Raw genomic sequence first — 27,537 nt, forward strand, 5'->3', positions numbered from 1 at the left:
TAACATGGACATGGGTTGATTGGAATATTCGATTCAATATATATAAGGTATTTTCTATATTTTAATAAAGAAAAATGTTATCAAAAAATATTAAAAAAACTAATGGAAGAAATGAAAATGTATTTAAAATTTATTTTAAGTATTATAAATTTTTAGAAATTATTATTATGATGAAAAAGAAACAGTAAAATGCTAAAATGAGAATTTTGAGATACTCTAAACTGCAATCGCCCATTCCAAAATGATTATATAAATACACATGACTTTGGAGCTACAATCCATAATTTTGTTAGTGTTCTGATGAGACACAACCACTAGCTTAACTATATCAACCTGACATAGTTTGTAAAGGCAGAAAGATGCTGGCAAGATGGTTCCTTGTGTCACTGATGGTGGCATTAACCCTCTCAGACAGCTGTGTTGTAGAAACTGAAGAACAGGATGGTGTTTCTAACATACTTGTTGTTATTAAAAAAGAATGTGGTGACGAAGGAAGCGCTTTTCAAGACACTCAAGTATTAAAAGGTAGTTATTTTAATTGTTGATGTATGTGAACAAAATGCTTTGTATTTATGATGGCATTTTAGATTGCCATAATTGCATGCATATCAAAATGTAGGCAAGGTAGAAGAGTGAATTAAGCATCATACATTAGGCCTATTTTTGCAATGTCCCAATTCAATTCAATATTCAATAAACTTTATTGTCAAACTCATAAATGGCTTGAAACTTTGGCTGAAAGTACACAAAATTTTCTAAAAACATTGTCGCACAAACAGTATAAAAGAATAAAATCACATAAAACAGAGAACAAGATGTTATATAAAAAAGTTAAAAGAGGACACGAAAAGTACAAATTGAGTTAAAAATACAGATTTAAAATAATTATTGCAGTTATCGTTTCCACCTTAAATTAAAATGCCTCATAGCAGATGGGAGAAAGGATCTACGTAGGCGTTCAGTGTTCCAGCGAGGATATGTAATGCGCCCAGACCGGCTTAACGTAATGTACTGGTTAAGGGGGTGGCTAACATCTGACATAATAACTTTAAGTTTATTTGTAAGTGCGTTGTTAACAATTTCATCTGATTTCTTAATATCGTTTCCTATTATCTTTTTGGCAGATTTACTTATTCTTTGTACTTTTTTCATGCATTGCTGGTTTAGATTGTTGAACCAAACTATTGCATTAAAGTTAAAACAGATAAAATAACAGATTCATAAAATAAAGTCAAGATCCTATTGCACACATGAAATTTCTTCAATCTTCTCAAAAAGTAGTCGTTTATAACAATTTGTGGTAACTAACTTAGTGTTTTCCTTCCAATTAAGTTTATCATCGATTACTGTGCCTAAATACTTAAAGTTATTAACAACCTCCACTTCATCGTTTAATATACATACTGTAGCTTATCATGTGTTTTGTTACCTTTTCTAAAATCAATGATCATTTCTTTAGTCTTGTTAACATTTAATTTTAGATAGTTATTAGAACACCAAGTAGAAAAATAACTGACATCAAAATACAGGCCCGTAGCCAGGGGGGGTTTTTATGGTTCGGGCGAACCCCCCCTTTACAGCGAACCCCCCTTAACCGACTGCGAACCCCCATCCCCGACATGCCCAATACCTCACCCTCATCTCCGAAAATCGTCCAAATACGTGCCCCACAGTACAAAAAGTTGTTCGAAAATTTCTAAGAGTTGCAAATGAATTGCCGATTTTAACCTGAAAAATAAATGTTTGGTCCCTGCATGTAACATGATATTGACGCGTCTCACAGCGAGCTGGGGCACGAACGATTCGTACAAAGGACACCGCCAGACAACTGCGTACCAATTGTTTAGATCACTGGCAGTCAGACAGCATGCATAAAGTATATAGCCTTCCGACATACATCAGTATGTATGTGTGGCTATGAAGTGTAATGTATCATAGAGGATTATAGTGAATATTAATATTTTACACTATAATATCTATGGTATCATGTACTGTAGTTCACATTATGGCATCCGATTATTTTTTTCTAGACCACCAGCCGATACGTACTCAAATGTATCAATATCACCTATTTACATTGGCATAATTAATTTCCTCAACAAATTGCTGTAAATAAATATTATAGATAGAGCTATAATAAGAATTGCATTTGCCTTCACCCAGTGTGCTTTTTTCGGGGCTTCTCCTAGACGTACGTTCGCATTGAACTTGAACGCAAAATGAAATACCGAGTAAATGATCAAACAATCGGCGGTTCCGCACAGAGCACGCGCATCTAACATACGGCAACAATGTTATCGTTTAAATAGTCCACGAGTCCAAGTACGATCGCTGCATTAGAGTGTCTTTTCCGGCCATCTAGGGGTGGGTGTCATTTAACAAAATTCGGTGAGTGGGGGGGGGGGGGGTGACCCAATGTCCGGACCCAATGTCCGAACCCCCCCTTGACAAATCCTGGCTACGGCCCTGAAATATGACTTAGGGTCATCATGTTTTATCAGGCCAACTAGACCGGTGTCATCAGCGTATTTCACAGTAAAGCATTTGGTTAAAACTAGATCATCTGAACATTTAAAATCATTAGTATATAAAGAAAATAAAATAGGAGATAAAACACAACCTTGTGGTGCACCAGTATTGCACATAAGTTTTTCTGAAATATTATCATTAAAACAAACGAATTGTTCCCTATCTTTTAAAAAATCATTGATCCATAAAATAGTAGCTGGATTTATACCCAAGACATTCATTTTCTCCATTAAAATATGAGGTTGCAAAGTGTTAAAAGCAGATGAAAAATCTAAGAATAAAACTCTGGCATACGAATTTGGGCTGTCAACATGACCAAGTATTTTATGTAATAAAGTTGTAACTGCATCTTCTACACCCCTTTTGGAATGGTAGGCAAATTGACAGGGATACAAAAGACTCTCAGTCTCACTTAAAATCACATTCTTAATTAATTTTTCGAAACATTTTATAGGTACAGCAGTTATGGCAATGGGCCTATAGTCATTGAGAGCTTCAGGTTTATATTCTTTGATAGGAGGTAAATTAAGGAACAACAACGAAAACACTTGCGAGAGTTGCTCATTGCACTCTTTCTGAGTTCCCATGATGTAGCTTACTTTTTTAAAAGCTTTCCACATTAGAATGGGCAATCACTCTTGCAAATAGGCTTATAAGGCCATTTCACAGAGCTGTTCACATCTGGCAATTTTTTTGAAAGTGCATGATTAAACTAATTGATTAATATATTTATGATTGTCAAATGTTTTTTTACGTCAATATTTAGGGTCGACCTGTACTCCAGAAAATATGGTATTGTAGTCTTCACACACATAAATTAAAAATGAAAAAAGTAGACCACATCATGTTAGGAATTAGTTTTGGGAACAAGTTGACATGAGAGCAAGTGGAAATGAGACTTTAGATTGAGTTTACTGTAAATTTTTAATTACAATTTATTTTACTTATGTGAATACATCTCTTTTAAGATTATCCACGAGATTGCACTGACTTACTTGAACGCAACAGTGAAGCAACAAGTGGTGCTTATATGATCAATATTCATGATGGAGGTGAACCATTCAGAGTTTACTGCGATATGGACACTGATGGCGGTGGATGGACAGTAAGGCCTAATATTACATTTCATTAAATGTTGGTAATTCTACAAAAATGTTGCCCAATTATTGATGTGCTGAAATGAAGATAATACTACAAAAATATTAAAACCAAAATATTATAATACCCGTAATAGTTTTCCATAATTGTATGAGCATTAAAACACAGTGCCTTTAATTCTCAAAATTCACTAAGAAACTACAGAAACTCATTTTGCACATGCGCACATGTTTCTGAGCATGTGCAGAATGATTTTCTGTAGTTTACAGATTAATTTGTTATTTACTATATGGACACATATCAAGACTATGAAATTTAGGAAGTTAAAAACTCCGCTGGACTGGAGGAACTGAACAATGATTTAAGAAAGTCTAGTTTGAACAAAAAAAACATTTTAGCAACACATTTCTTTTACCTGTATTAATAGTCAATGTATATCTCGATCTTCCAAAATTCTTGCAACAACAAAATGTCAACTTGTAGGTACTCATTAGGTAACCATTATGAATATGACTTTAATTGTCACAGATCTAAAACTCACTAATTTCTTTCAATTATATTTGTAAAGGTTTTTCAAAGACGAGAAGATGGATCAATGAATTTCTATAGAAATTGGGCAACATACAAGGAAGGGTTTGGGAATGTTAATAGTGAGCATTGGCTTGGTAATGATAACATTCATCGCCTTACATCTGATGGTCACTTTGAATTAAGAGTGGACATGTCCACCTTTGAAGAAGGATCGGCCTACGCTCACTACGACAACTTCCGAATCGGTGATGAGGAAAGCAACTACAAACTGATATGTGGTAACTACAGTGGTAATGCAGGTAAGGACTTGTTTTCACACGTTTAACTCTTCTACAGTACATGCTGTTTCTATAACAATTTAAATATTGTAATGTCAGCATTATGTCTGTCTGGTAATAGTATTTCTCTGATATTTCTAAATAATAGTATAGCACCACCTATGTTGAAATAAAACTGTCTCACAAAATCATATTTCATTTTGATGACGTCATCATGTTAAAAGTTGGAATAAAAGGCAGGTTCCGTAATTTCACCTATGCTACACTGTATGTAGTATGTATACAGTATATAGTGTATACCAGTATAGATACTTTAGACACAAAATAGACAGCACACCAACATTTTATTTTCTTCAGTACAACAGCAAGACTCGAGTTAAAAGGATAACCCATAAAGTAAATACTTAATTCTATTTGAACATGGAAAAACAAATTGCACAGGTTCCATACACAAATTATAAAAGAAGAAATGAAAAATCAAAATCCAAGACGTAAAAAAAACTATGATTTAAAATGGTTAAAATTTGTATAAAATGGTTTAAAAAAAATTTAAGGTCACAAACTGAAATTTATGTAAAAAATTGTGAAAATGATTTTTTTTTAAACAGTCATACTTCCTAAAATAAACAGTGAAATTAATTTTTATTACATATTCTGGAAGGTGATGAGTTATAGATATCGGATCATGCATCAATATGACTAACTGAACATTGTGACATCATCATATGACGTAGTTACCTTTCACATTCATTTACGCGCATCTCGCTTATTCTTACTCAAATTAAGCAGGATTTCATTAGTATTCAATCCAATGATGGTAAAAAATTTGGCCTTATGGAAAATTGATATAAATAGATTGTATTGCATGCTTAATTTTAGGTGATTCATTGACACGTCAAAACAATCAAGAGTTTTCAACATTTGACCAAGTTCATGACACCTTTACTTCATCATGTGCTGGAAGATTCAAAGGAGCTTGGTGGTATGAGGCCTGTCATGATTCAAATCTGAATGGATTGTACTTGGGTGGTACAACTGATCAGTATGCAACAGGTGTGGTGTGGAAAGATTTGAAAGGTTACTACTATTCCTTGAAAACGACTGAGATGAAAATACGTGGAATTATTACAACAGTAAAAGCTTAATGGTAGCATGATATAGTGAAGTTGATAACTTTCGCTATCTTTTGTTTTGTGAGTTAAACTCAGTGTATAATAGTTAATTTGAAAACCAATAAAATTCAAAGACACTTTCCCTACGTTTTTCCATGTAATATAATTGATTGATTGATTTACTTTAGTAACCAGAGTCACACAGATACATACAATATAAACATATAAAACAATTATAAAATCAGTACAACAGTAAGACTCGATCAAGTTAAAAGGATAACCCAAAAAAGTAAAATACTTAATTCTATTTCAACACGGAAAAACAAATTGCACAGATTCCATACACAAATTATAAAAGAAGAAATTAAAAATAAAAATCCAAGACGTAAAACAAAAACTATGATTTAAAATGGTTAAAATTTGTATAGAATGGTTTAAAAAAAATTTAAGGTCACAAACTGAAATTTATGTAAAATTAAATACTATGTTGGCCTATTGAAATATATGTTTTCATCTTTAAACGGTTACAAAAATCTGAAAAAGCAGCCCGCTATAAATACTAGCATCCATTGTGTACAGATTGATATTTCTGTTGATTTGAAACATCAAGAATTGCAGGGAAAGTGTCTTCACTATGAATAAATTTTATTTTTTAATTTGTTAGAACCTATAATTAATAGATGACACAAAACAGCAAATGCAGAATAAAAATAGAAAATAAGTGTGGAAATGTAATACTGCAGAAACAAAATAAATCAAGTTTAATGTGCAAGTTGTTTCCTATGTTTGTTTGTATTTTCTATTTAATATAGTTTGAGATTTGTGACGAACAGCATTGGTGTTAATGTTTTGATATACGTTTGATATTAAATATTATTAAAAAGGTAGTCAATGGGTGGGGAAGGGAAGTTGTAGTGTATACCCGAGGGTAATCCCCATAATTACCCTGTTTTATAATAAATTTCTGAACTATAAACCAGTTGATTGCATTCTCTTTTAATATAATCAAACATGTGTTCGAATCTCGAGTTTTTTCATATTCTGTATTCAAAAAGTTACTTGCTGCCACCTATCTTTGTAAGCTCATAGCATTTGTATAGCCAGATGGCATTATTTTTAATTATTTTCTATTATAAAGAATTTCAAGATAACTGATCTATCGTGATATTAGGTCTTAGGGGGTCTTAGCTTTTGTGATCTTAGGTTTTGTGACACCCGCCTACTAGGCCTAGCTAGACCTAGGCTGAAAGACAGCAATACGAAACTTTGACAGGCAACTGGAACTCATCTAGGCTAAATTATGTGTTTTCCAACGATTCCACGTCTTGTAGAGATGTTTCCATTAAGCGATCAAAATCCTACAAATGATCTAAAGTTACTTTAAATGCCTTTTTGATCTAAATTAGTACATACCCTTTCCAAAAATGGTACTTTCATCACCATGTCATAATAACATTTGCAACGAAAGTAAAAAATAGGTGGCGCTGTTATATTTCAAAAGCAATAGTACAACAAAAATATTTTCCCAAAGCGAACAGATTTTTTTTTTGTACACAAAAAAAACTAATATTAAACAATCGTTTAATAGTGCGTACTATTGCACGCCATGTGACCCACAACCGTCCAACAATCAAATGACAGGAATTTCTTTAGGTGTTATATAATATGATCTAACAATCTTTGAGTTGTTAAAAATATGCATGGCTTGGTAAAAATGACAGTCGGTTTCCTGACGTATCAGCTCTAGGAGCCTGTAGCCGGCCTAACTTGTTCTTATAAAATCTTGTATGTAATGGATGTTTCTTATCTTCAAAAATTTTACTTAATTTACTTAGGACCTGTTTTCATAAAAATATTTTAAATCATTAATACAACCAACTATATTTGATGCTATCTTAGTAATTTAATGAGACCTAAATTTCTTGTGTGTTTCATTCAAATTAATCAATCAGGCAATGAAAGAGATAACTAATACTAATTGAATAACTGTTTCATAGAATAATTTCCAAGTACAACAGCTAACATTAAATTTATTTAGCTTTCTGAGGAAATATAACCTTTGGTGACCTTTTTTAATTATCTCGGCCGTATTTTTTTCAAAGCTGAGTTGATCATCAATATGTGTACCAAGATATTTTGTTCCATATGAACATGTTCAATTGTCTGATCATTAACTATCAGATAACTTTTTTCATTTTCTTTTTTATTTAAATCCCATATAATTTCTTTAGTTTTTCTAAAATTTATCTTAAGGTAATTGTCACTGCACCATGACATTAATTTATTTCGTAAGTGTCACCGGTTTGGGCAAACATCTGGTACGCAGGAGAAAATTTGATTAGTTATACTATAGGTCAAAATTGTTAATGCATGACTTTCATATCATAAGCGTCGTTCACTAATCTTGTAACTTGAACTGTTGTAACGAACGAAAGATAAGTGTCTTTTTCTGGCTCAGACCTATTTATGCCACGTAACCCTACAAAAGCATAACTTCGTAGGTCTGAACAGGCCCTTAGATGCTCGCATAACTGAGAACACCTGTGAGTTATGTACTATTGAGTTACGGTCGAATAAATGGAATGCAGTTATATGTGTTTTGTTATGGTATTGGTAGCTTTTAGGTTTCATGAATCAGTTTCCTAAACACCCCCAAAAAAATCTTATCAATATTGATTAATCGATAGATGTTTGGTTTTAGTACGTTTACTTAGCATATAGATAACCATCATAAGTTTGTATATTACATACATGTTGAAATAATTATGTATGTTTTATTAAAATGCCTTCATATTTCAATTTTGTTGTTTAAAATTAAATTTTACCAAATTTGTACTTCAAATACAGTCATGCTTTATTAAAAATTATATTGAATGACACATACTATATATTTATATTTATTTATTAATATGTTAATTGTTTAATCTAATAATGATTTCCATGTTTTACGGATTGTACTGTTTGTATAATAGATTTGTATTACACAAAGTGCTTACAAATGCTAATTTAGAATCAACCATTTATGTAGCCCACTTGACTGCTAGGAAACTCCCAGCTGAAAATGATACATAAATAGAGATGACTGGGGCTACCTTCCATAAATTGATTACGGCTTTCTGATATTAAGACACGACTCCCGGCTTATATATTAGACAGGTAGTTTGGTGACTGTGAAGGTAGAAAAGAATGCTAGGAAGAAGTTTCCAACTGTCTCTGCTGGTGACTCTGGCACTCCTGGGGCGGATCCAGAGGGGGGGGGGGGGGGGTCCACGGGGTCCGGACCCCCCCTAAATTTTAAGGGTGCTCTTTTTTTAGAGGTTCAATATTTTATTCGTGTGACATATTTGTGTGTATATTAGTATGCACAGAGTAAGCTACACTAACCCCAAAAATAAAAACAAAAATTTATCACAATGAGCGCGATGTTAAGTTACGGCGGCCGATCAAAGAGCATTGTGAGAGGTGGTGACGCGTGATGATCTACTTAAACTTCTAAAAATAGATCGTTTCGCTTACTACAGAGGGCGCATGTAAACTTTTTACGATTCAACTCCGCGTACGTTACCATGCGCGCTCTGTCATTGACGCGATTATTTGTCCATTGGTAAACACATTTTTATGTATTATTATTCTGAAAATAATTGAACTGTAAACATAATTCTTTTGAGTATTTGTTTATTTACATATCATTCCATCAGATCAACTATTTTTTATTTCCATTACATCCAACCAAACATGTAAAAAATGTAGTTAAAATATCGTACTATCTACCGCGTACGACCATACGCGGTAGATTGTTTACTCAAAAATCATCGAACGTTCCTTACACTATACTATTCAACCTTGTTTTTGTAGTTGAGCCTCTCATGACCTGGGATTTGTTTGTCTTCCTACGCCAAGATAATATAGTTCTACAAGCCATGTGCTTTTTTCTCTGAGAAATATTTATTATAAGTCCCAAAAAAAATGTTTTTTTCTCGATATGAAGCCTTTATTATTCAAATCTTTCATTTTTGAAACAATATTTGTGAAAATTACGTGAGGCTCAACTACAAAACCACCATTTTGTGATATGATGTCATCGTAAGCCAATCAAAGCTGAGCTTTCCCGCGATCGGCAGAGCTCACGGTTAAGTTGAATGATTTTGGATTCTGGCTATTTGATTGGTGGACGCGAATCACCCACAGCGGAATGTTTTCTCTCGCGTGTACCAAGAAGTCACGTAATCTCTCTGTACTGAACGGTACTACACAAATTTAGAGCAATGAATTTGTACGAATTCCGTTAAATAAACAACTCTATATATTTTATAAACATTTAATAACATATTTTATTGATATTTCCAATGTTGATATATAAAAGAAATTACTATAAAACGTAATTATATGTAATTATTTTAGCGAAAAATGGCGCAATTTGTTTACAACGTTCGTGGCTAAAAACGATCATTTTCGGCAATGTTTTCGGACCCTATATTTCGAAAACTACAAGTCAGATTTTCGTAATTCTTTCTTTATTGGAATATTGAAACAAAATACCAACAGATAATGTTTAAATTGGTTGAAAAATAAAAACATTTAATTTTGCATCGTTATCCCTGCTAATAAAGTGTCATTTCCGGCGAACTAGAAAGGTGCCATTTATCATGGATTTTGCGTGCGAGAGTGCCATTTCCGGCCATCTAAGTGTGTCCTGTAACAAAATTCGCTTCGCCACAACCCCCACCATGGGGGGGCTGTGGCTCAAATACTCAATATCTGATGTGCCCTTTTTATCGGCGGACCCCCCCTCTCAAAAATGTCTGGATCCGCCCCAGCAGACAATGGTACAAATTTTGTTGGGGGTAAAAGGGAATTAAGTAAAGTAATGGAAATGTTGGATTTTAGTAAAATTAAAAACTATATGACTCATGAAGGAATTGGATGGAGTTTTAATCCACCTTTAAATCCACATTGCACATGTCTAAAGAAAGTCTAATTAAATCATCCAAAAAAATCAATGATTGCAATATTAGGCAAGGATAATAGCAAAATTAACCTTAGAAAAAACTTATGAAACATTTTTGGAATAGATGGGTTAAAGAATGGCTACCTACAATGAATAAAAAAAAATGGAAAGATCACACTCATGACTTTAAAGTTAATGATATTGTTATTGTAAAAGATAGATTTAATGTGAGAGGACAATTGCCCAGCGGTGGGAGGCTGCAAAGGCTCTAGCCCCCTCGTTGGGGAGCCAAAGGCAAAAAGAGCCACTAGCTAGTTTTCTAAATTGTCTTAGCTCAGCCCCACTATCGAGCTGGTCATAGATACTGTACTTACCGGTATACATTTCGTTTCATATTTCGAAGTATAATACAGTCAGTGCATTGTATGGGGACCTATAAGCTCTATTTTTCAATTGTTTTTGTTTTAGCTCTATTTAACTGTATTTTTCTAAATGTTCTTAGGTCCATCCCAGCCTTGGTGGGCTGGTTCTCTGTAGACTTGTAATTTTGTTTCTTATGTATAATTGCAATTTCCGGGGACCTAGCAGCCCATGGGTGTCTCGCGCATTTATAATTTCCAAACCCCTAGGCAGCAACCAGCCTACGTCTCTTCTATTAACGATATACTATAATGGCTACCCTAAATCTGATTAAAACGGCTTCAAATTACGCTAGAACGCATAGCTTTCGGGGGCCCTTGGCGGCCCCCCAGCCTAGTGATTCCTTCATCACTCGCATAGCCCAACGCCCACCCTTCTGGGAATTTAGCCCTGCGTCGGGGAATTCAGCCCCGCGTCTGGGAATTTAGCCCCACGTCGGAAAGATCTTGGCGCCACCACTGCAATTGCCATGTAGAATACTTGTTATCCTGGATTAGATAACCATGTTAGAGTTGTTAAAGTGGAGAATTCTTAAGAAATATTACGAAGATTTGTCATTTAGAAATGCTGCCAAGTTAGATTAAGTTGTTTGAATTGTAGTTATATGTGTTAAATGGAAAAATAATATATGCGATATAAAGTGAATATTAATTGAAAGAATAAAATGTTAAAATAAATAAAAGAAACTCGAATTAATTAATCAATGAATTGTACATAGATAAAATTAATTAAAAGAAACAAGAATTATTCAATGAATTGTACATACATAAAAATAAAACATAAACAAATAAAAAAAAAATTAATTAAAAAATGAAAAATCGAAATATTTATTTAAGTTCATTAAAGAAATATATAAATGAGAAGAAATTGAAACAAAATAAACAATGTATGGTAATAGACAAGGAGGGGGACAATGTTCAGAAGAATAGTTGTATTGTGATTGTTGCATGAATTCTTTCTTAGATGGTTGAACACCTTTCTGTAAATTAGTTACGAACGTGTATGCACGGCGTAGCGTGTGTTCAGTTCAGTTCTTTTTGTTGTTGCAGGCGAAAATTTATTCGATTATTGCAACAGTTAAACAAACTATTGTTCGCTCTTCAATTATGAAGATTAAATTTCGGAGTAAACCTGTCACTATCCGACAGGGTTTACTAAATATATTGCATAAAACAAACAATAGGTGTAATTATTTAATTAATATTTTATATCTTGCCCTTTTATAATACTAAATTCACAAAAAAAAAGTTTCAATTATTTTAAGGTATGGAAGACAGTATGGTAAAAAATTTGTCTTTGAACATATTGTTCCAATTTTCCTTAGGATAACAATATTTGTAATATTTTTTGTTTGTTTATGGATTATGAAATTTTCAATTTATGACTTACCTTGTAAAAATATGTTTGAACACGAACCTTTTATGACTTTATCTTGTAATAGTACAATACCTTACACTACCTTACGTACACTACCTTTTTATGATTACTGTAAGTTCAAACACGAACCTTTCATTACTTAACTTATAAGTTCAAACACAAACATTTTATAACTTACCATGAAATAAGTTCAAACACAAACCTTTCATAAATTAACTTATAAGTTCAAACTAGTCTGGGTTGCAGACGGAGTTTTGTCTTAATATTAGTAAAACGAAAAATATTTTGGCACATATGGCGTTTCATACGTATACTACTTGATTTTGGATACTCCGTCTGGGGAAACACGCACAAGTCACGTGGTTTGACACCAAGAATTCTTGGTGCATACGATTATCCGGTTGACTAGTTTCAGCTGCATGCGATTGGCTACTCACTCGTACACCGTTTTAATATTCATATTTCAGAATTTCAAAGACTCAACAACTAAGATGATGCGCATGCGCTATGTTACGTTTAGACAATGTGTACTTAGGTACATTTATGAAAGTTTCTGAAGGTTAGATATTATTTTATATGCCTAGTAGTCTGGTAAACATTTGATGGGATTTTTCCCAAGAACATGAAAACTCGTCTTGATATGATAGGCTAGCTTCTCCGCAAATCAAACATTGAATGGATCATTTATTACGCGGAGATAATTTTGATTTAATTCTCACCCGACCCTGTCCTGCTGTGTGGTGGTGTAGACCTGTTGTGTGCTGGTGGCGGTATGTAGGCCTACTTTATTGGCGTTTTATTTGGCAGGTCATACGTGCGAATTGAGTAGGACCTACGAAAGAGGCCTAGGCCAAGGACTAAACAATTAATAAACAAAACAACTTGGCATTACGATTTTATATTTTAACAGTCTCGATCGTACATTCAGCACTGCACGTACTCGATCTTTTTCATTTTGAAACAAAATGATCATTGGTTGATTCGAAATCCATATTTACATACCGCCCGCCCCATATAGCCAAATACGGTATGATAACCTACGTCATTCTTATCGGATGTTTGTGGTCTGCAAACCGATTTCTATACGTGTTCACAAGTCTGTATTTTCAGACAAAAATCGCGGTCGAAATAAAAAACAAATAAATAAAAAAAAAAGAAGATAATACAGACTTGGGGCAAGTCTAAAGTTCAAACATGAACATTCTATAAATTATTTTGAAATAATTTTGCACAAAATTTATGTTTAATATTGTACTACATTGCACTATTTTAAAGCATGACCCTTTCACAAATTATCTTGCATTACATTAAGCATTAACTGTTATGTAATAGGTGCTGAAAAATGACTTGAAATGTTCAAGTATGACAGGAATAATATTATTTTGTAATCTTTATGTTTGTAATAGATAGATATGCTTGTCATTTTGTTATGCATTTAAAAAACATACTACAGATTGACAAAATCTAGAAAAACCTACTCAAATCAGATCTACAAAACATTGCACAGGTGCCCCAACAGTAAAAAATATCTATGTATTTTGTATTATTTGTATAAAAATCTGGGTCTGCTGCTCCAGACTAATAGGGTTGGGATATTTTTAAAATACTAACTAAAAATCGACACTACTCGCAAAGAGGCAGAATCGCATATATAATGCACTAAACGAATTAAATTACCATGTACAAGGTGACAGTTTATGTTATTTTGTATTATTACAATGTTTACTCACTTTTCAATTTTTTTAAAAGAATTCCATAAAACAAAATTCCTACGTTGTCATTTTAAAATGCCAGAGAACAAGATTTTGCAAATAAAGCTATTTAATGCTAAAACAACTTTTTAAAGATTATCCACGAGGCTGCACTGACATACTTGAAAGCAACAGTGAAGCAACAAGTGGTGCTTACATGATCAATATTCATGATGGAGGTGAACCATTCAGAGTTTACTGCGATATGGACACTGATGGAGGTGGATGGACGGTAGGTTTAATCAATAAGACACATAATATTCATGGATGCATATACATAAACTGAAGAAAGTTGGGTGGTCCTGTAATTAAGAGAATCTAAGTAGATCAGAAAATGAAATAATAAGCAAAACATTTTCTTTACCTCGAAACATTGCAGTATAGGAATAGTAAATTTTCAATATTCTTGCGATAAATGTACTAAACGTTAGCTTTCTATTACAATTATTATTATTTTATGAAGGTTTTTCAGAGACGAGAAGATGGATCTATGAATTTCTATAGAAATTGGGCAGCATACAAGGCAGGGTTCGGGAATGTTAATGGTGAGCACTGGCTTGGTAATGATAACATTCATCGTCTTACGTCTGATGGTCACTTTGAATTGAGAGTGGACATGTCAACATTTGAAGGAGGCTCAGCATACGCTCACTATGACAACTTTCGAATAGGTGATGAGAGAAGTAACTACATACTGACATTTGGCACTTACAGTGGCAATGCAGGTAGGGTTTAGCTAATTATTGTCTAATGTTAATGTTCCCACCTAACTCTCATACTTCTTTAATCCACACTTTTCAATTATCTGATGATCTTTTATCATACCGTTTCTAGTTCGTTTCACACTTTTATGTGTTTTTATTAATTTCTCGAGTGTGTAGAAAACTGTCCGTTGTTTCACTCCCGCACTGCTTGTCAGAAATGTCTTTCATACACAACATTTTTCTTTGGCATATAATAAAAATTCAGCGCTTCTGGTTCTTTTTCATACGTGTCATCTTCTTTTGTCAATATTTCAAATAATTGCTACACACCTTCTCTTCGCTGTATGTAGTAAAATCATGGAGTACTCCATAGTAAAATAGCCCTGTCTGCTGATTATTTTCTACATTCTACCATTATATATAACTCAAATGCCAAGAGCTTGGCTATATCTGTCATTTCGAAACTAGGGATTGAGTTTACTTAAAAAGCCACAATTTATATATAATTTTTATATATAAAAAACCTTTTGTAAAGTAATGGTTTTTGCTTCACTTTGATATTTATTTGTTGTAATTCAATGTAAACTAATATTTAATTAATTGATATTTGTATACCCATTTGTACTGTCTTAGTAGTAATTACAATTGTACTGTCAACACAGCCTTGTATAGTAACACCAAATAATAGTGAAACAAACTATTGTGTTTAAAGAAAGTTATAATAATAATAATTAAAAAAAAAAAATAATAATAATACCACCAACTTACTATTTATTACTATTTAACATCTATATTCAGTTTACTAACAAATTGACTTGATTTCTTTAATATTTCATATAACGACACTTTATCTTCCACAAGATTTATATACTATATATATATAACATGTTTTTATTCTTCATAAGGTAGAGTTACTTTAATTTTATTATTGAGGATATTACGTTATATGAGTGCCATGCACTCCTAAAATGCATGTTTTATGCAGGAGATCCGATCAATAGTCACCTCTCTAGCTCTAAGGATTGAAATTGCTATACTACATCATCAATAATATTCCTCATTTCAAGTATAGGACCTAATAATAATTAATTTTCAATGATTGCATAAAAAAACTAATTTGTTATCAAGGTAATTAAAAAAAATGATTTTATTTTAGGAGACTCACTGGCGCAACATAACAATCAAAAGTTTTCAATATTCGACCAAGACAATGACTCGTCTTCGACAATGACTCGTCTTCACGATCACGTGCTGTGGATTTCAAAGGAGCCTGGTGGTATGGTTCCGATCATGATTCAAATCTGAATGGATTGTACTTGGGTGGTATAAATAGTCAGTCTCACCAAGGTGTGATTTGGGCATATTATAAAGGAGATTACTACTCCTTGAAAACTACTGTGATGAAGATACGTAGAGTTTAATTCTACTGTTTGAGTATTGACACATGGTATAGAATAAGGTTGAAAGGAATGATATCTCTTTTAATATTATTTTCTTTTATCTAAGTTTAATAACAAATTAGAAATTGAATATTTAATCATGACATCTACTAATATCAATAAACCAAGAAATGTATTCAGACTTGTTAAACTTGTTATAATCTATTGACCTAATTAAATTATAATCAAGTGTTATTCTTGGATTTCTGAAATATAAACAAAAGTGCAAAGTATGAAATGTGTTTTATTTCATGGTATGCTTATATGTTGGATGTTTTTAACAAGCCACAGTAACGAACATTGTGGACACTACCAATATTTTTTATTCAACTTAAAATTATTCAGAAAATCATGGAGTTATCTATACAGTATAATAATAATAGTAGAGTTCAATTTAATATAGCGAAAAATGCAGGGTCTCTAAGAAAATAACAAAAGATAATGATGATAGTGAAAATTAAAAAGGTGGGATTTGAGAAGCTTTTTTTAATGTGGTGAGGGATTCAGTTTTCCATGATAAGACCCAATTTTAATCTCATGCACAAGTATATAACTTCCGTTTTATCCGAGATAATCCTACTGTCAAACGTACAGCTGCTGCATTCCCCAGGCGCAGATTTAGGCCCCGGCCCCTCTTTGTAATATTTATATATAGTACATAGCCTATGTAAATACGTGAACGTGATTGGATGAAACTGCATCAGATGACTACCGCTGCGAGGATCGTAAATCGTATATATACTCGAGTAGGATGATATTGACTGAGTAATTTTCACGTAATTATCGTGTCCCTGTCATTAAACATATAAAATCCAGAAAATTCTTATGTACGATGATATTGACTGTGTAATTTTTGGGTTTGCCGATAAATAAACAAAAGTCATCTACTGGGTCTTGAACTCGCGATGACTTAACTATTTAAACTATGCATACATAGCGCCCTCATTTGTTATTAGTCCTCCCTAGATGTGATGAAAGACCGTTTGTGATCGGTTAATACTCACAGTAGTAACCGGTACACGCGCGACGCACTGAACATCCGGTGATTCGGCTCGAAGAAGACGAATTATAATTTATTCGGCCTACCTGATAATATTATTATTAATAATGTAGGCTTATTGATGGAAATTCTTCTGTTATTATTTAAACGACCTAGGGTAGTGAATATTTTATTGGGCCAAGGAATCATTAATTAGTAATTATCTGTATATTATTCTTCGCAAGGTAAGGTGTCTAGGCAGCTTGTTTACATACAATACAAAAGGAGGTCTAGCCTAGCTACCCGACCCAGCAGATATTCTACTTGTTGTTGCCTACGTAATATAACAGATATCGCCTTTTATATTGGTACAATATAAGCTTTAACATCCCCTCGGGATGATATTATGTTCTCGGGGAATTATATATTTCCTCGAACATAATATTATTCCCTTGGGGATGTCAAATCTTATATTTCACCTCAAACAGGCAATATCTGTATAATATATTATGCACCCATTTACATATGATCAACGATTTTACAGGAAAAGGGGGTACAAATCAACATTAAAAATCGTTAAAATCTTCAATTTTTTGTAAAAGTTGAACCGAGTTCAACTTCAATGTTACGATCGGTAAAACTGACTGACCAAATAGTTCATACATTACGTCATCATAGTTTGTGGAAAAATTCACATCCATGTGTCCCAGCAACGTCGAAAGAACCAAGAAACCATTAACGATCGCGTAAAAAATGTGTAAAAATCTGCGGTCCGACTCGATCATCGTTATCGTTTGATTTGAAAATTTAACGCAACTAGTCGTAACGTTTCGTCGACGGGAAAATAGGCTTTAGGCTGTTGCCGCAAAAGAAAACAGTTCCGTAGGCCTATATTAAATATGGTCTATAAAACCCACTATATTCAGATAATTATATGACAAGAATCGACTGGCCAAAACGCCTCAGATTGTATTTCCGTGCGTCTAGAAAAAAGGACCTCTCTAGGACACCCTTAGACGATTATTTTCCCATATCGGCCCCCTCTTTATCAAAATCCTAGATCCGCCCCTGGTCTTTAGGTAATACAAATTTCTCCATAACCAACCCTTTTTAGCCCTGCTTAGCTTTATGACTGAACTGCCAGTGACATTCATGACCATCATTACACCGTAAATTCTGATAAAATTGTGTATCTAAATGTATATATAAATTTGCTAAATTTTGAAATAGGCGAGCACAATGGAAAAACTGTTGAGAAGATCTCCCCGTTGGATACCTACCTTATCTATCTCAGATGTACAACAAAACGTAGATTTGATAACATTAGTGTTCACTATTACGATATTGTTCCGTATTTCTGTCTTAGGAAGATATAAAGGGTTTTAAAAGATTTTCAACCGTCCGCGGTAAGTGATTTCTGGGTTGATGTAATCACTTTGCGACTTCCGGGTTTTTTGCTTCCGACCAATTTGACATTGACGGCGACATACACACTTTTCTTTTTCACGGTCCACACGTGAAGTTTTTAGAATCAGACCACCCTGGTTGGGACGAAGCTAAGACAATTTAAAAAATAGAGTTGCATATAGGTCTCCGGAAATTGGATTATACTTTGATATATATGAAACGAAATGTTATGTCTACAGGACCAGCCCACTATGATTGGGGCGGAGCTAAGAAAATGTTGAAAAATAGAGCTGTTAATAGGTCCCCGGAAAATGCACTTATTGTACTTCAAAATATGAAACGAAATTTAAAAGTATCCAGGACCAGCTCTCTGGTTAGGGCTGAGCTAAGACAATTTTGAAAACTAGAACTGCAGGTCTTCATAAATTGCACTTACAGTATACTTAATAACTGGGGCTACCTTAATAATGCACTTGTCAATTGTATGACCCACTATACGACCCCGGGAGAGGTGCGTCATGGGTGCGTCATTTACAAATAATTACTGACGCAGGGGTTTGTCAAAAAACCTAGATGGTACGTCACATCAATGAACAAGGTGTGTCAATGTCCGTCACTTTACCACCCACCATATCATAAACAACATGGTCACAGTGCGTCAAAATGGGTGCGTCATGGTCACCTAAAAGTAAGTCACATTTTTGACGCACGGGTGCGTCATGGTATTCAAAGGTATGACGCACATTGGACAAATGACGCACCTCTCCCGGGGGTCGTATAGTGGGTCATACAATTGACAAGTGCATAAATGTCAGGCTCATGATCAACCATTTGCCTTTTTGGGCCCCCAAGCTGAGACACTTTATCTACCCTCTATAGCTTGTAGGTCGGCAAAAAATGCTGATAAGTGGTACGCATGGCATACATCCTCATACCAAGGCTAATCTTTAGATCGAAATTCATGTACCTTTATTTAAGCTTTATGAAACCTTAAGAAAATTAAAAAAAAAGGACTCCATAGCCTATTGATTCCGTCAGGTCAAACAAACAATTTTTTCACTCTTCACTCTTAAATATTTCCATACGGGGAGGTGCCGCATTTACGGGTATATTTTCGAGGGCCTGGTAGCAAAATGGTGGGAAAATATGGAGTGTTGGTAGCACAAGTGTGAGAAATGAGAGGGTGAAATTAGTAGTTTAAGTCCCTGGCCCGCCCACCCGTGTCAAAATGTCACGATTTATCGCAAAATTTTGCAGGGATTTTAGCATACTGGATGCTATAAGCCCGGCTATATAAGTCCCATCGCGGGGCCCATCCATCGCTAAATACCTTGAATAGAGTTTTCCCCAAGAGTTTTCACATCAGCAGAACACGAAATATAGCATGCCGGCCTAGGACAAAATCATTCAACTGTGACCACTCTTGATCAGCATCGTCATGCACCTCCCGCGGACGCGCGATAAACTTGTCAAAATTTGCAATGTCTCTTTGGCCATGCGCAGATCATGCCGGGAACCAGTACAAATATTGCGCCCTCTCTGGCGTGGCCTTGTTTCTGCCGTCTTTTTAGAGCACACTGGATTTTGGCATGGATTTTGGTAAATGGTAGTTCAAGTCCGTAGTATTTTTCAGTAAAACAGGTAGCTCAAGTGCCTCATGTCTTGAAATGGCTGCGGCACCCACCTGTTTGGTTTATATACACGTGATCCCCCCGGGGCTAGACACTATCCCAGATGATGCTCATGATTCATGTTTGGCTTGTTGTGCCAAATATTTTTGTTTACATTTTCTCTCACCTCTTCCTACGAGGCATGTTCAGAAGCAATGTCGAAAATACCCTTACCAAAGGAGAATGCTTAAATAGCCTTCGCTAACCATTCACTAGGCATTCGAATGCTAATTTACAGGTAATTTTTAGAATTTAGGCATTCATGGTTAAAACCACTTAATCGGAATGCTAAGAAAAGTTTCCAAGCATTCTTTAGGAATGCTTACAAGAGTCAATAAGCATTCAGGGAGATATTTTGAATGGTAGTGTGAATGCTAAGAACATTGGTAGCATTCAGGGAGATATGTTGAATGGTAGTGTGAATGCTAAGATCATTGGTAGCATTCAGGAAGAGATTTTGAATGGTAAACAGGGAAATAATTAAATGCTCAACCAATCAGATCAATCCTCACCAACTGCCAAAAAAACAACCACCAATTCAAATTCAAGAGACCAAATGGCTAGAGAAAGGCTGAGTTGAGTGAGTGAGGATGCCTACAGTAGACTGCAGCCTTTCTTCTTTTTACAGCTTACCTGCTGGCAACCCTGACACAGATTTTGCTGATATAAAAGGTATTGTAGCTAGTAGCTATACTTGTTCTTTTATCATTCTGTATTTGGCTACTAACTAGCTAGGCCTAATAATAATAGGAGGAGTATAGCCACACACAGCCTACTAAGTTGAGTTCAGCAGAGAGGGACCAGGGCTAGGCTACAGTAGATAGTGAGTGCCCTGGTTATATTGTGTAGCTGGCCTAGGCTAGTTATAGTATACTCTAGAACCACATTGTATCACTGATCAAAAAGAAGGGCTAACTAAACTATAAAAGCAATTTTAAATAAAAGCAGTTTTCACTCCATCGTTTATTTTATTATAAGACAATGGGATGGTGGAGGCATTTTTATGCCATGGCAGATTATTTCCTTAATTCCAACATTTGAAATGAATAAAAACAGTAACACAACATGTATTTATTTTTAAAAAGGGTAAATATTAAATAAAATCCTTTTTATTAAACCTGAATGATTCTAATATAATAGTCCTTCTACAGACTAGAGAATATAGTGCATAATTCAGTTTTATCTGCTATATACTGACTGTACATAAAGGAACATAGAAAACAAAATCCAACAGGAGTGCATTGGACAAATCATCTGTTGATGCCATTAGAGGTATTTAACTATAAATTTTTAATCTATTTTAACATGTTCATGTCTTATAAACATGCCTTCAATGATCAATTAAATTTGAGGGAAAATTGAATCCCACCATTTCTCTTTGTTTTAATTGCTTAATAATTCTTTTTATCTTTAATTTCTTTTCACACGGTGTCGGTTTTTTATTTCATTAACATATATTTCAATATTTTTTTTTGCAGAGTATATCAAGGTCGTGGCAGTAAAAAATGATTGGACTCCTGTTAGCCCGGTAGAATTTAACAAGAAGTTTGTGTCTAAATGCACCAATGCACGCAGGAGTCTACATAAATAGATAAATATTTTATATATAATTTTTATTTTCATTTATCATATCTTTATATTCTCAATTTTGTCCAAGTATTCTCACTTGCACAGATAAAGTGCTAGTGTTGCCAATAGCTCTGCTAATTGATAATTTTTTAGCTTTTTGCTTACTTTAGTTTGTATCTCCATTGAGATCCACAGCATTGCCATTTTTTTCAGTAATTTGCCTTTTATATATATAGTGTATATATATATTTCTTTGAAGATGCCTCCATAAGGAAATTCATGGTGTCAATTGAAGTTTTAAATTAAATATTTTAAAGTAGTTAATTTTGATAATTGTTCATTTGTATATGGCCTTTTTGTCATATACAGTATAAGTATTACACTCTCTTGCTGTTTATACGTTTGATAGCTTTTTGATACTTTATTTCTGTTTGGGAATGTTAAATATCGAGTATCGACGAAAATATATTAATTAAATTTGATTTAAAAAAAATTAAAGTAAAGACATCTTTTATTTTAATGTCTCTTATTGTATATTTGAAGAATTTTTTCGCTTTTCATTTTAGATTCTTCATAAAAAAAGTGAGAAATCTGGATCACAACATTTCCCACTGTAGAATTTGAATGCTTTAGCATTCAATTCGCTCACTAGCATTCACAGTGTAACAGTTGTGTACCAATATTTGAATGTGTAGTTTTGAATGATAGACCACGCCCACTAAAAAAGCTCACTAGCACATTCATCTACTAGCATTCGAATGCTAGGCTAGCATTCGAATGCTAGCCTAGCATTCCCCTACTAGCATTCGAATGCTAGGCTAAGCCTTCCAGATTTAGCATTCGAATGCTAGTATAGCATTCAACTAGTAGCATTCGAATGCTACTTTTAGCATTCGAATGCTAGTGCTACCATTCACATGCTTAGCTCATTTACATAATTCGGCTCCCTGGAAGGCTTAGCGAAGGCTTAGCGAAGGCTTAGTGAATGCTAAGAAGCATTCGAAGGAAGGCTTAGCGAAGGCTTAGTGAAGGCTTAGCGAAGGCTTAGTGAATGCTAAGAAGCATTCGAATGCTAAATTCAGTCATTGAATGCTTATATACCACTAGTATTCGAATGCTAAGTATTAGCCCTTCGAATGCCAATAATAGCATTCCAGGAGTAGCATTCGAATGCTTTGTGAATGGTAAGCGAAGGCATTCAGCTTTGGTAAGGGTAGCGCACAAAAAGCTTAAAATGTGCCCTCTGTAGTATCTGAAATGAACTCGATCCTTTACTAGGCCTACCCCTCATGCTGCTACTGATCGGCCAGCAGATATTTCTATTTATATCCGAAAGGACCACCCAGGATTGACGCGGACAATTGCGGCTTCTGTTGTTTTACATATCGTACACACGTTTAAAACAATATAGTGGTCTTTCGTTATTATGATGCACCAACATCAACTACAATACACTGTTTAAGCAGGTTAACTCTTCCCTGGTTTAAGTATGAAATTCATTCTGCACATGCTCAGAAACATGTATACAATACTGACATTTTGTATATATCAACTTGAGACTTGGGATAGGCATACATACTGATATACTGAATGATATTCCATTAGATATTATTTGTTTTAATTATTAGTTATTTCCATGTTTTACGGATTGTATTGTTTGTATAATAGATTTGTATTACACAAAGTGCTTACAAATTCTAATTTAGAATCAACCATCTATGTAGCCCACTTGACTGCTAGGAAACTCCCAGCTGAAAATGATACATAAATAGAGCTGACTGGGGCTACCTTCCATAAATTGATTACGGCTTTCTGATATTAAGACAGGACTCCCGGCTTATATATCAGACAGGTAGTTTGGTGACTGTGAAGGTGGAAAAGATGCTAGGAAGATGTTTCCTACTGTCACTGTTGGTGACTCTGGCACTCAGTTATGTTGTAGAGAATGAAGAACTGGATGGTGTTTCTCAATTAATTGTTATAAAAAATGGATGTGGCGATGAGACAAAAGGAAAGGGTATGGCATTCTTTATAATATATATGTATATCCTAGAGTTGTTGAGGGATATAGACTTATAGTTATATTTAGTTCATATTTGTGTCATCATCTCATTTTGTATTTAATTAAGGGTATGGCATTCTTTATAATATATATGTATATCCTAGAGTTGTTGAGGGATATAGACTTATAGTTATATTTAGTTCATATTTGTGTCATCATCTCATTTTGTATTTAATTTACGTTCCACAATAGTTTTTATTCAACACTATTTCAAAGAGAAAAATATTAAAATCATATACTGTAAAGAAAGTCATAAAGGTTAATGTTAAGTCCGTGTTTGAACTTATTACAAGTTCAGTCCTAAATGGTAAATTCTAACTTATTACAAGATAAGGCCGACATAAAAGTTTTGTGTTCAAACTTATTACAAGATAATTCATAAAATGTTTGTGTTCCAACTTATACAAGATAGTCATAGGTCTGTTCAAATGCATTACAAGATAGTCATAAGGTTAGTGTTTGAACTTAATATTACAAATTAAGTCATGAAACATGTGTCCAAATATACAAATACATTAGCAAATAAAAAGATTACATAATATTGTCGAACACCAACCTTTATGTTTTTGATGTGCTAATTCAAATATCAAGTTGATCTGTGTGTTTAAAATATAACAATAACAATATAATCACTGATCTGTATCTTTAACCAGGTGGTAGTTTATGCAAATTAGAACTTACTATGCTGTATGCTTGTGGAGTGATTAGTTCACTTGTGATATGTAGCTTGTTGGGTAAAACACAAGAATAACTTAGCCTGAAGTTAGACTGAGATTAAGAGACATACAAAGTTAGAGTGAGACCTAGTTTAAGGCTTACTTTAGAAGCTTAAAGTTAGACTGAAATAGTGAAATATCTCTATGGACTGAATTACATAGTTTTAGAGGCTTCACTTAGCAGCCTAAAGTTTTTAGCGAGGTCTGGAGTTTTAGTTTAGTCGTAGGCCTAAACTAGTGAGACACTGGCATATTTATTTATTTTATTTATTTATTTATTAAAGATCAAACAATATCTATTATGTAGACTATTATTTTTTTGTAAATCTTTTCAAAGGTTATGCACAGGATTGCACCAACATACTTGAGCGCAACAGCAAAGCCAAAAGTGGTGCTTACATGATCAATATTCATGATGGAGGTGAACCATTCCGTGTTTACTGCGATATGGACACTGATGGAGGTGGATGGACAGTAAGGCTAAACCGGTATAGGGTTAATTTATGAGTATCAAGTAGATTAAAATAAACATTTCATTGACACCTAGGCCTACAGTGCAATTGATACGAATACTATTAAACATAATTTCAGTCTTCCAAAATCCTGCCATTAACATGTCAGCATTTTATTACATTACACAGTTTCTTTTGTTTTAATCTTGATTATGTTTGCAAAGGTCTTTCAAAGACGAGAAGATGGATCCATGAATTTTTATAGAAATTGGGCAACATACAAGGAAGGGTTCGGGAATGTTAATAGTGAGCATTGGCTTGGTAATGATAACATTCATCGCCTTACGTCGGATGGTCACTTTGAATTAAGAGTGGACATGTCCACCTTTGAAGGAGAATCGGCCTACGCACACTACGACAACTTCCGAATAGGTGATGAGGGAAGTAACTACAAACTGATATGTGGTAACTACAGTGGTAATGCAGGTAAGGATTTGTTTACACACCTTTGGCTCATCTACAGTATTTTTGGTTCAATACTTTAAATACTGTATGTACAGTGGAATATAGTAATAATAATCAAACATATATAGCACCAATTTCAAAACGATGATCAAAGACGCACATTCTAAAATTTTCTAAATAAATGAGTTTTTAGATCAATTTTAAATGAGTCAAAAGTGGGTGAAAGTTTAAATGTATAGAGTAAAACAAATTAGTAAAATAATGAAGATTATAAGAGTTTGGTTAAAGAAACCAGAACTAATGCACTGTGTACTCTAGTGTGAAATATACAAATTACTATGAAATATAGAATAAAAGAATAAATGTGGGACACACCCACTGAAAAAAAAGACATAATAACAATTATTTAAATTTTTCTTTATTTCATAAAAACAGTTGCGTGTCACAAATATGATATGCCAAATTGTGCATGAAAAAGTGATAATAAACATAAAAAACACAGAGAAAAAAAACACTCAGGAGAGCGAAACACTGAGAAAGAAAAGAAATTAAGAATTACGGAGCTCAATATAAAAATCATTGGACTACAAGCAAAAAATCTAAAATTGTTAACATGGGAACAATTTCAGACATCGATTTTAGGGGGACTAATAAAGGGATTTGCAAAATTCAATATTTATATGCATATTAAGTCACGGAAACAAATGGGACAAAAAAACAATTCTACATAATATTAATCACTTCACAATCACAAAGCTGGAAGATATATTGGAATATTCCTTTATCAATCAATACATTTGAATAAACATTTTACAACTTTTGTTTATTGGTCAACATTACAGGTTGTAGTCAATTTGTGTACCGAATTTCAGCAATTAAAAACGTATAAATGAATAATTTATAAATAAATAATTATTATATATTGAGATTACTTGGGGCAACTGTTTAACATAAATTTGTAATTGTTAATAACAAATACTGTATCTATAACTCAACTTAACTATTAATAAGCAGGATTTCATTAGGTAGTAAATTAAGAAGTACTGAAAAAAACCAAAGTGCACATTATGTCCAATTTACTGAAATTAGGCTAGATTGTACTCAAGTGATATTCAAATATAATTATTATCTTTATTTTAGGTGATTCACTGGCAGATCATAACAATCACCAGTTTTCAACCTTTGACCAAGATCATGATATAGCAGCCTCATCATGTTCTGTGTCATACAAGGGAGCTTGGTGGTATGGTGCCTGTCACCGTTCAAATCTGAATGGATTGTACTTGGGTGGTACAACTGATCAGTTTGCAACAGGTGTGGTGTGGAAAAATTGGAAAGATTACTACTATTCCTTGAAAACTAGCGAGATGAAAATACGTAGAATTTAATGGTAGCATGATATAGTGAAGTTGACAACTTGAGTTAAACTCAGAGTATAATAATTAATTTGAAAATTAATCAAATTCAAAGACACCAAGCTTTTAAAAATGTATGTAAAATTAAATACACTTAATGTGAAAAATAAGTTGATTCTAATAATTCAAGCAAGATGCTATAAATACTAGCATTTATTCAAGGTTTTTATTCAATAAAACGAAAATTTACATTGTAGCCAAAGGCTAAATTTTGTACAATTTTACAAAATATTGCCCATATAAAAAAGTTATCACATAAAAAGAACGTCTTATATTAAAATGAATTAGATAAAGTACATACCGTATATTTCGGTGTATAAGTCGCACCTGTGTATAAGACGCACCCCCTAACTGAGAGTAAAATATCGGTATTTTTTATATCGTCGGTGTATAAGACGCACCTTATATTTCATCAAAACAATGTTTTTTTAAATTGTAATCAATATTATTGTAATAATATATTTTGTTATATCTGCAACGGCGTCCTTTATTTAGGTTTTTTCTTACCTAGGCTCGGCCGCGCCCAGCCTCAACAGCCGCAACATCGAGTGCATGACCATGTGTGTAACACGTATATGTGGGCTAGCCTCGCTCGATCATTTCGAGAGGGCGGAC

General features: G+C 33.7%; 3 protein-coding genes and 1 long non-coding RNA gene across 4 annotated transcripts in view; 3 read left to right on the plus strand and 1 right to left on the minus strand.

The window, feature by feature from the left end:
• Nucleotides 1–27,537, minus strand: part of LOC140061242 (uncharacterized) — a 98,743-nt gene that overhangs the window by 5,168 nt on the left and 66,038 nt on the right. The window lies entirely within an intron of this gene.
• Nucleotides 277–6,320, plus strand: LOC140060415 (ficolin-2-like). The gene is made up of 4 exons (XM_072106605.1): nt 277–525; nt 3,498–3,634; nt 4,196–4,457; nt 5,316–6,320. Exons 1-4 carry the CDS (start codon nt 360–362, stop codon nt 5,579–5,581), a joined length of 831 nt encoding a protein of 276 aa, XP_071962706.1. The 5' UTR covers nt 277–359; the 3' UTR covers nt 5,582–6,320.
• Nucleotides 14,162–26,895, plus strand: LOC140060850 (ficolin-2-like). Its single transcript, XM_072107210.1, has 6 exons — nt 14,162–14,276; nt 14,508–14,769; nt 15,905–16,024; nt 24,928–25,078; nt 25,212–25,528; nt 26,648–26,895. Exons 1-6 carry the CDS (start codon nt 14,202–14,204, stop codon nt 26,893–26,895), a joined length of 1,173 nt encoding a protein of 390 aa, XP_071963311.1. The 5' UTR covers nt 14,162–14,201.
• LOC140060417 (uncharacterized) lies at nt 20,615–22,002 on the plus strand. Its single transcript, XR_011847322.1, has 3 exons — nt 20,615–20,915; nt 21,395–21,515; nt 21,722–22,002. It is a non-coding gene; the product is annotated as an uncharacterized lncRNA (long non-coding RNA).

Source organism: Antedon mediterranea, chromosome 10 (genome assembly GCF_964355755.1).
Source record: "Antedon mediterranea chromosome 10, ecAntMedi1.1, whole genome shotgun sequence".
NCBI classification, from domain to species: Eukaryota; Metazoa; Echinodermata; class Crinoidea; order Comatulida; family Antedonidae; genus Antedon; species Antedon mediterranea.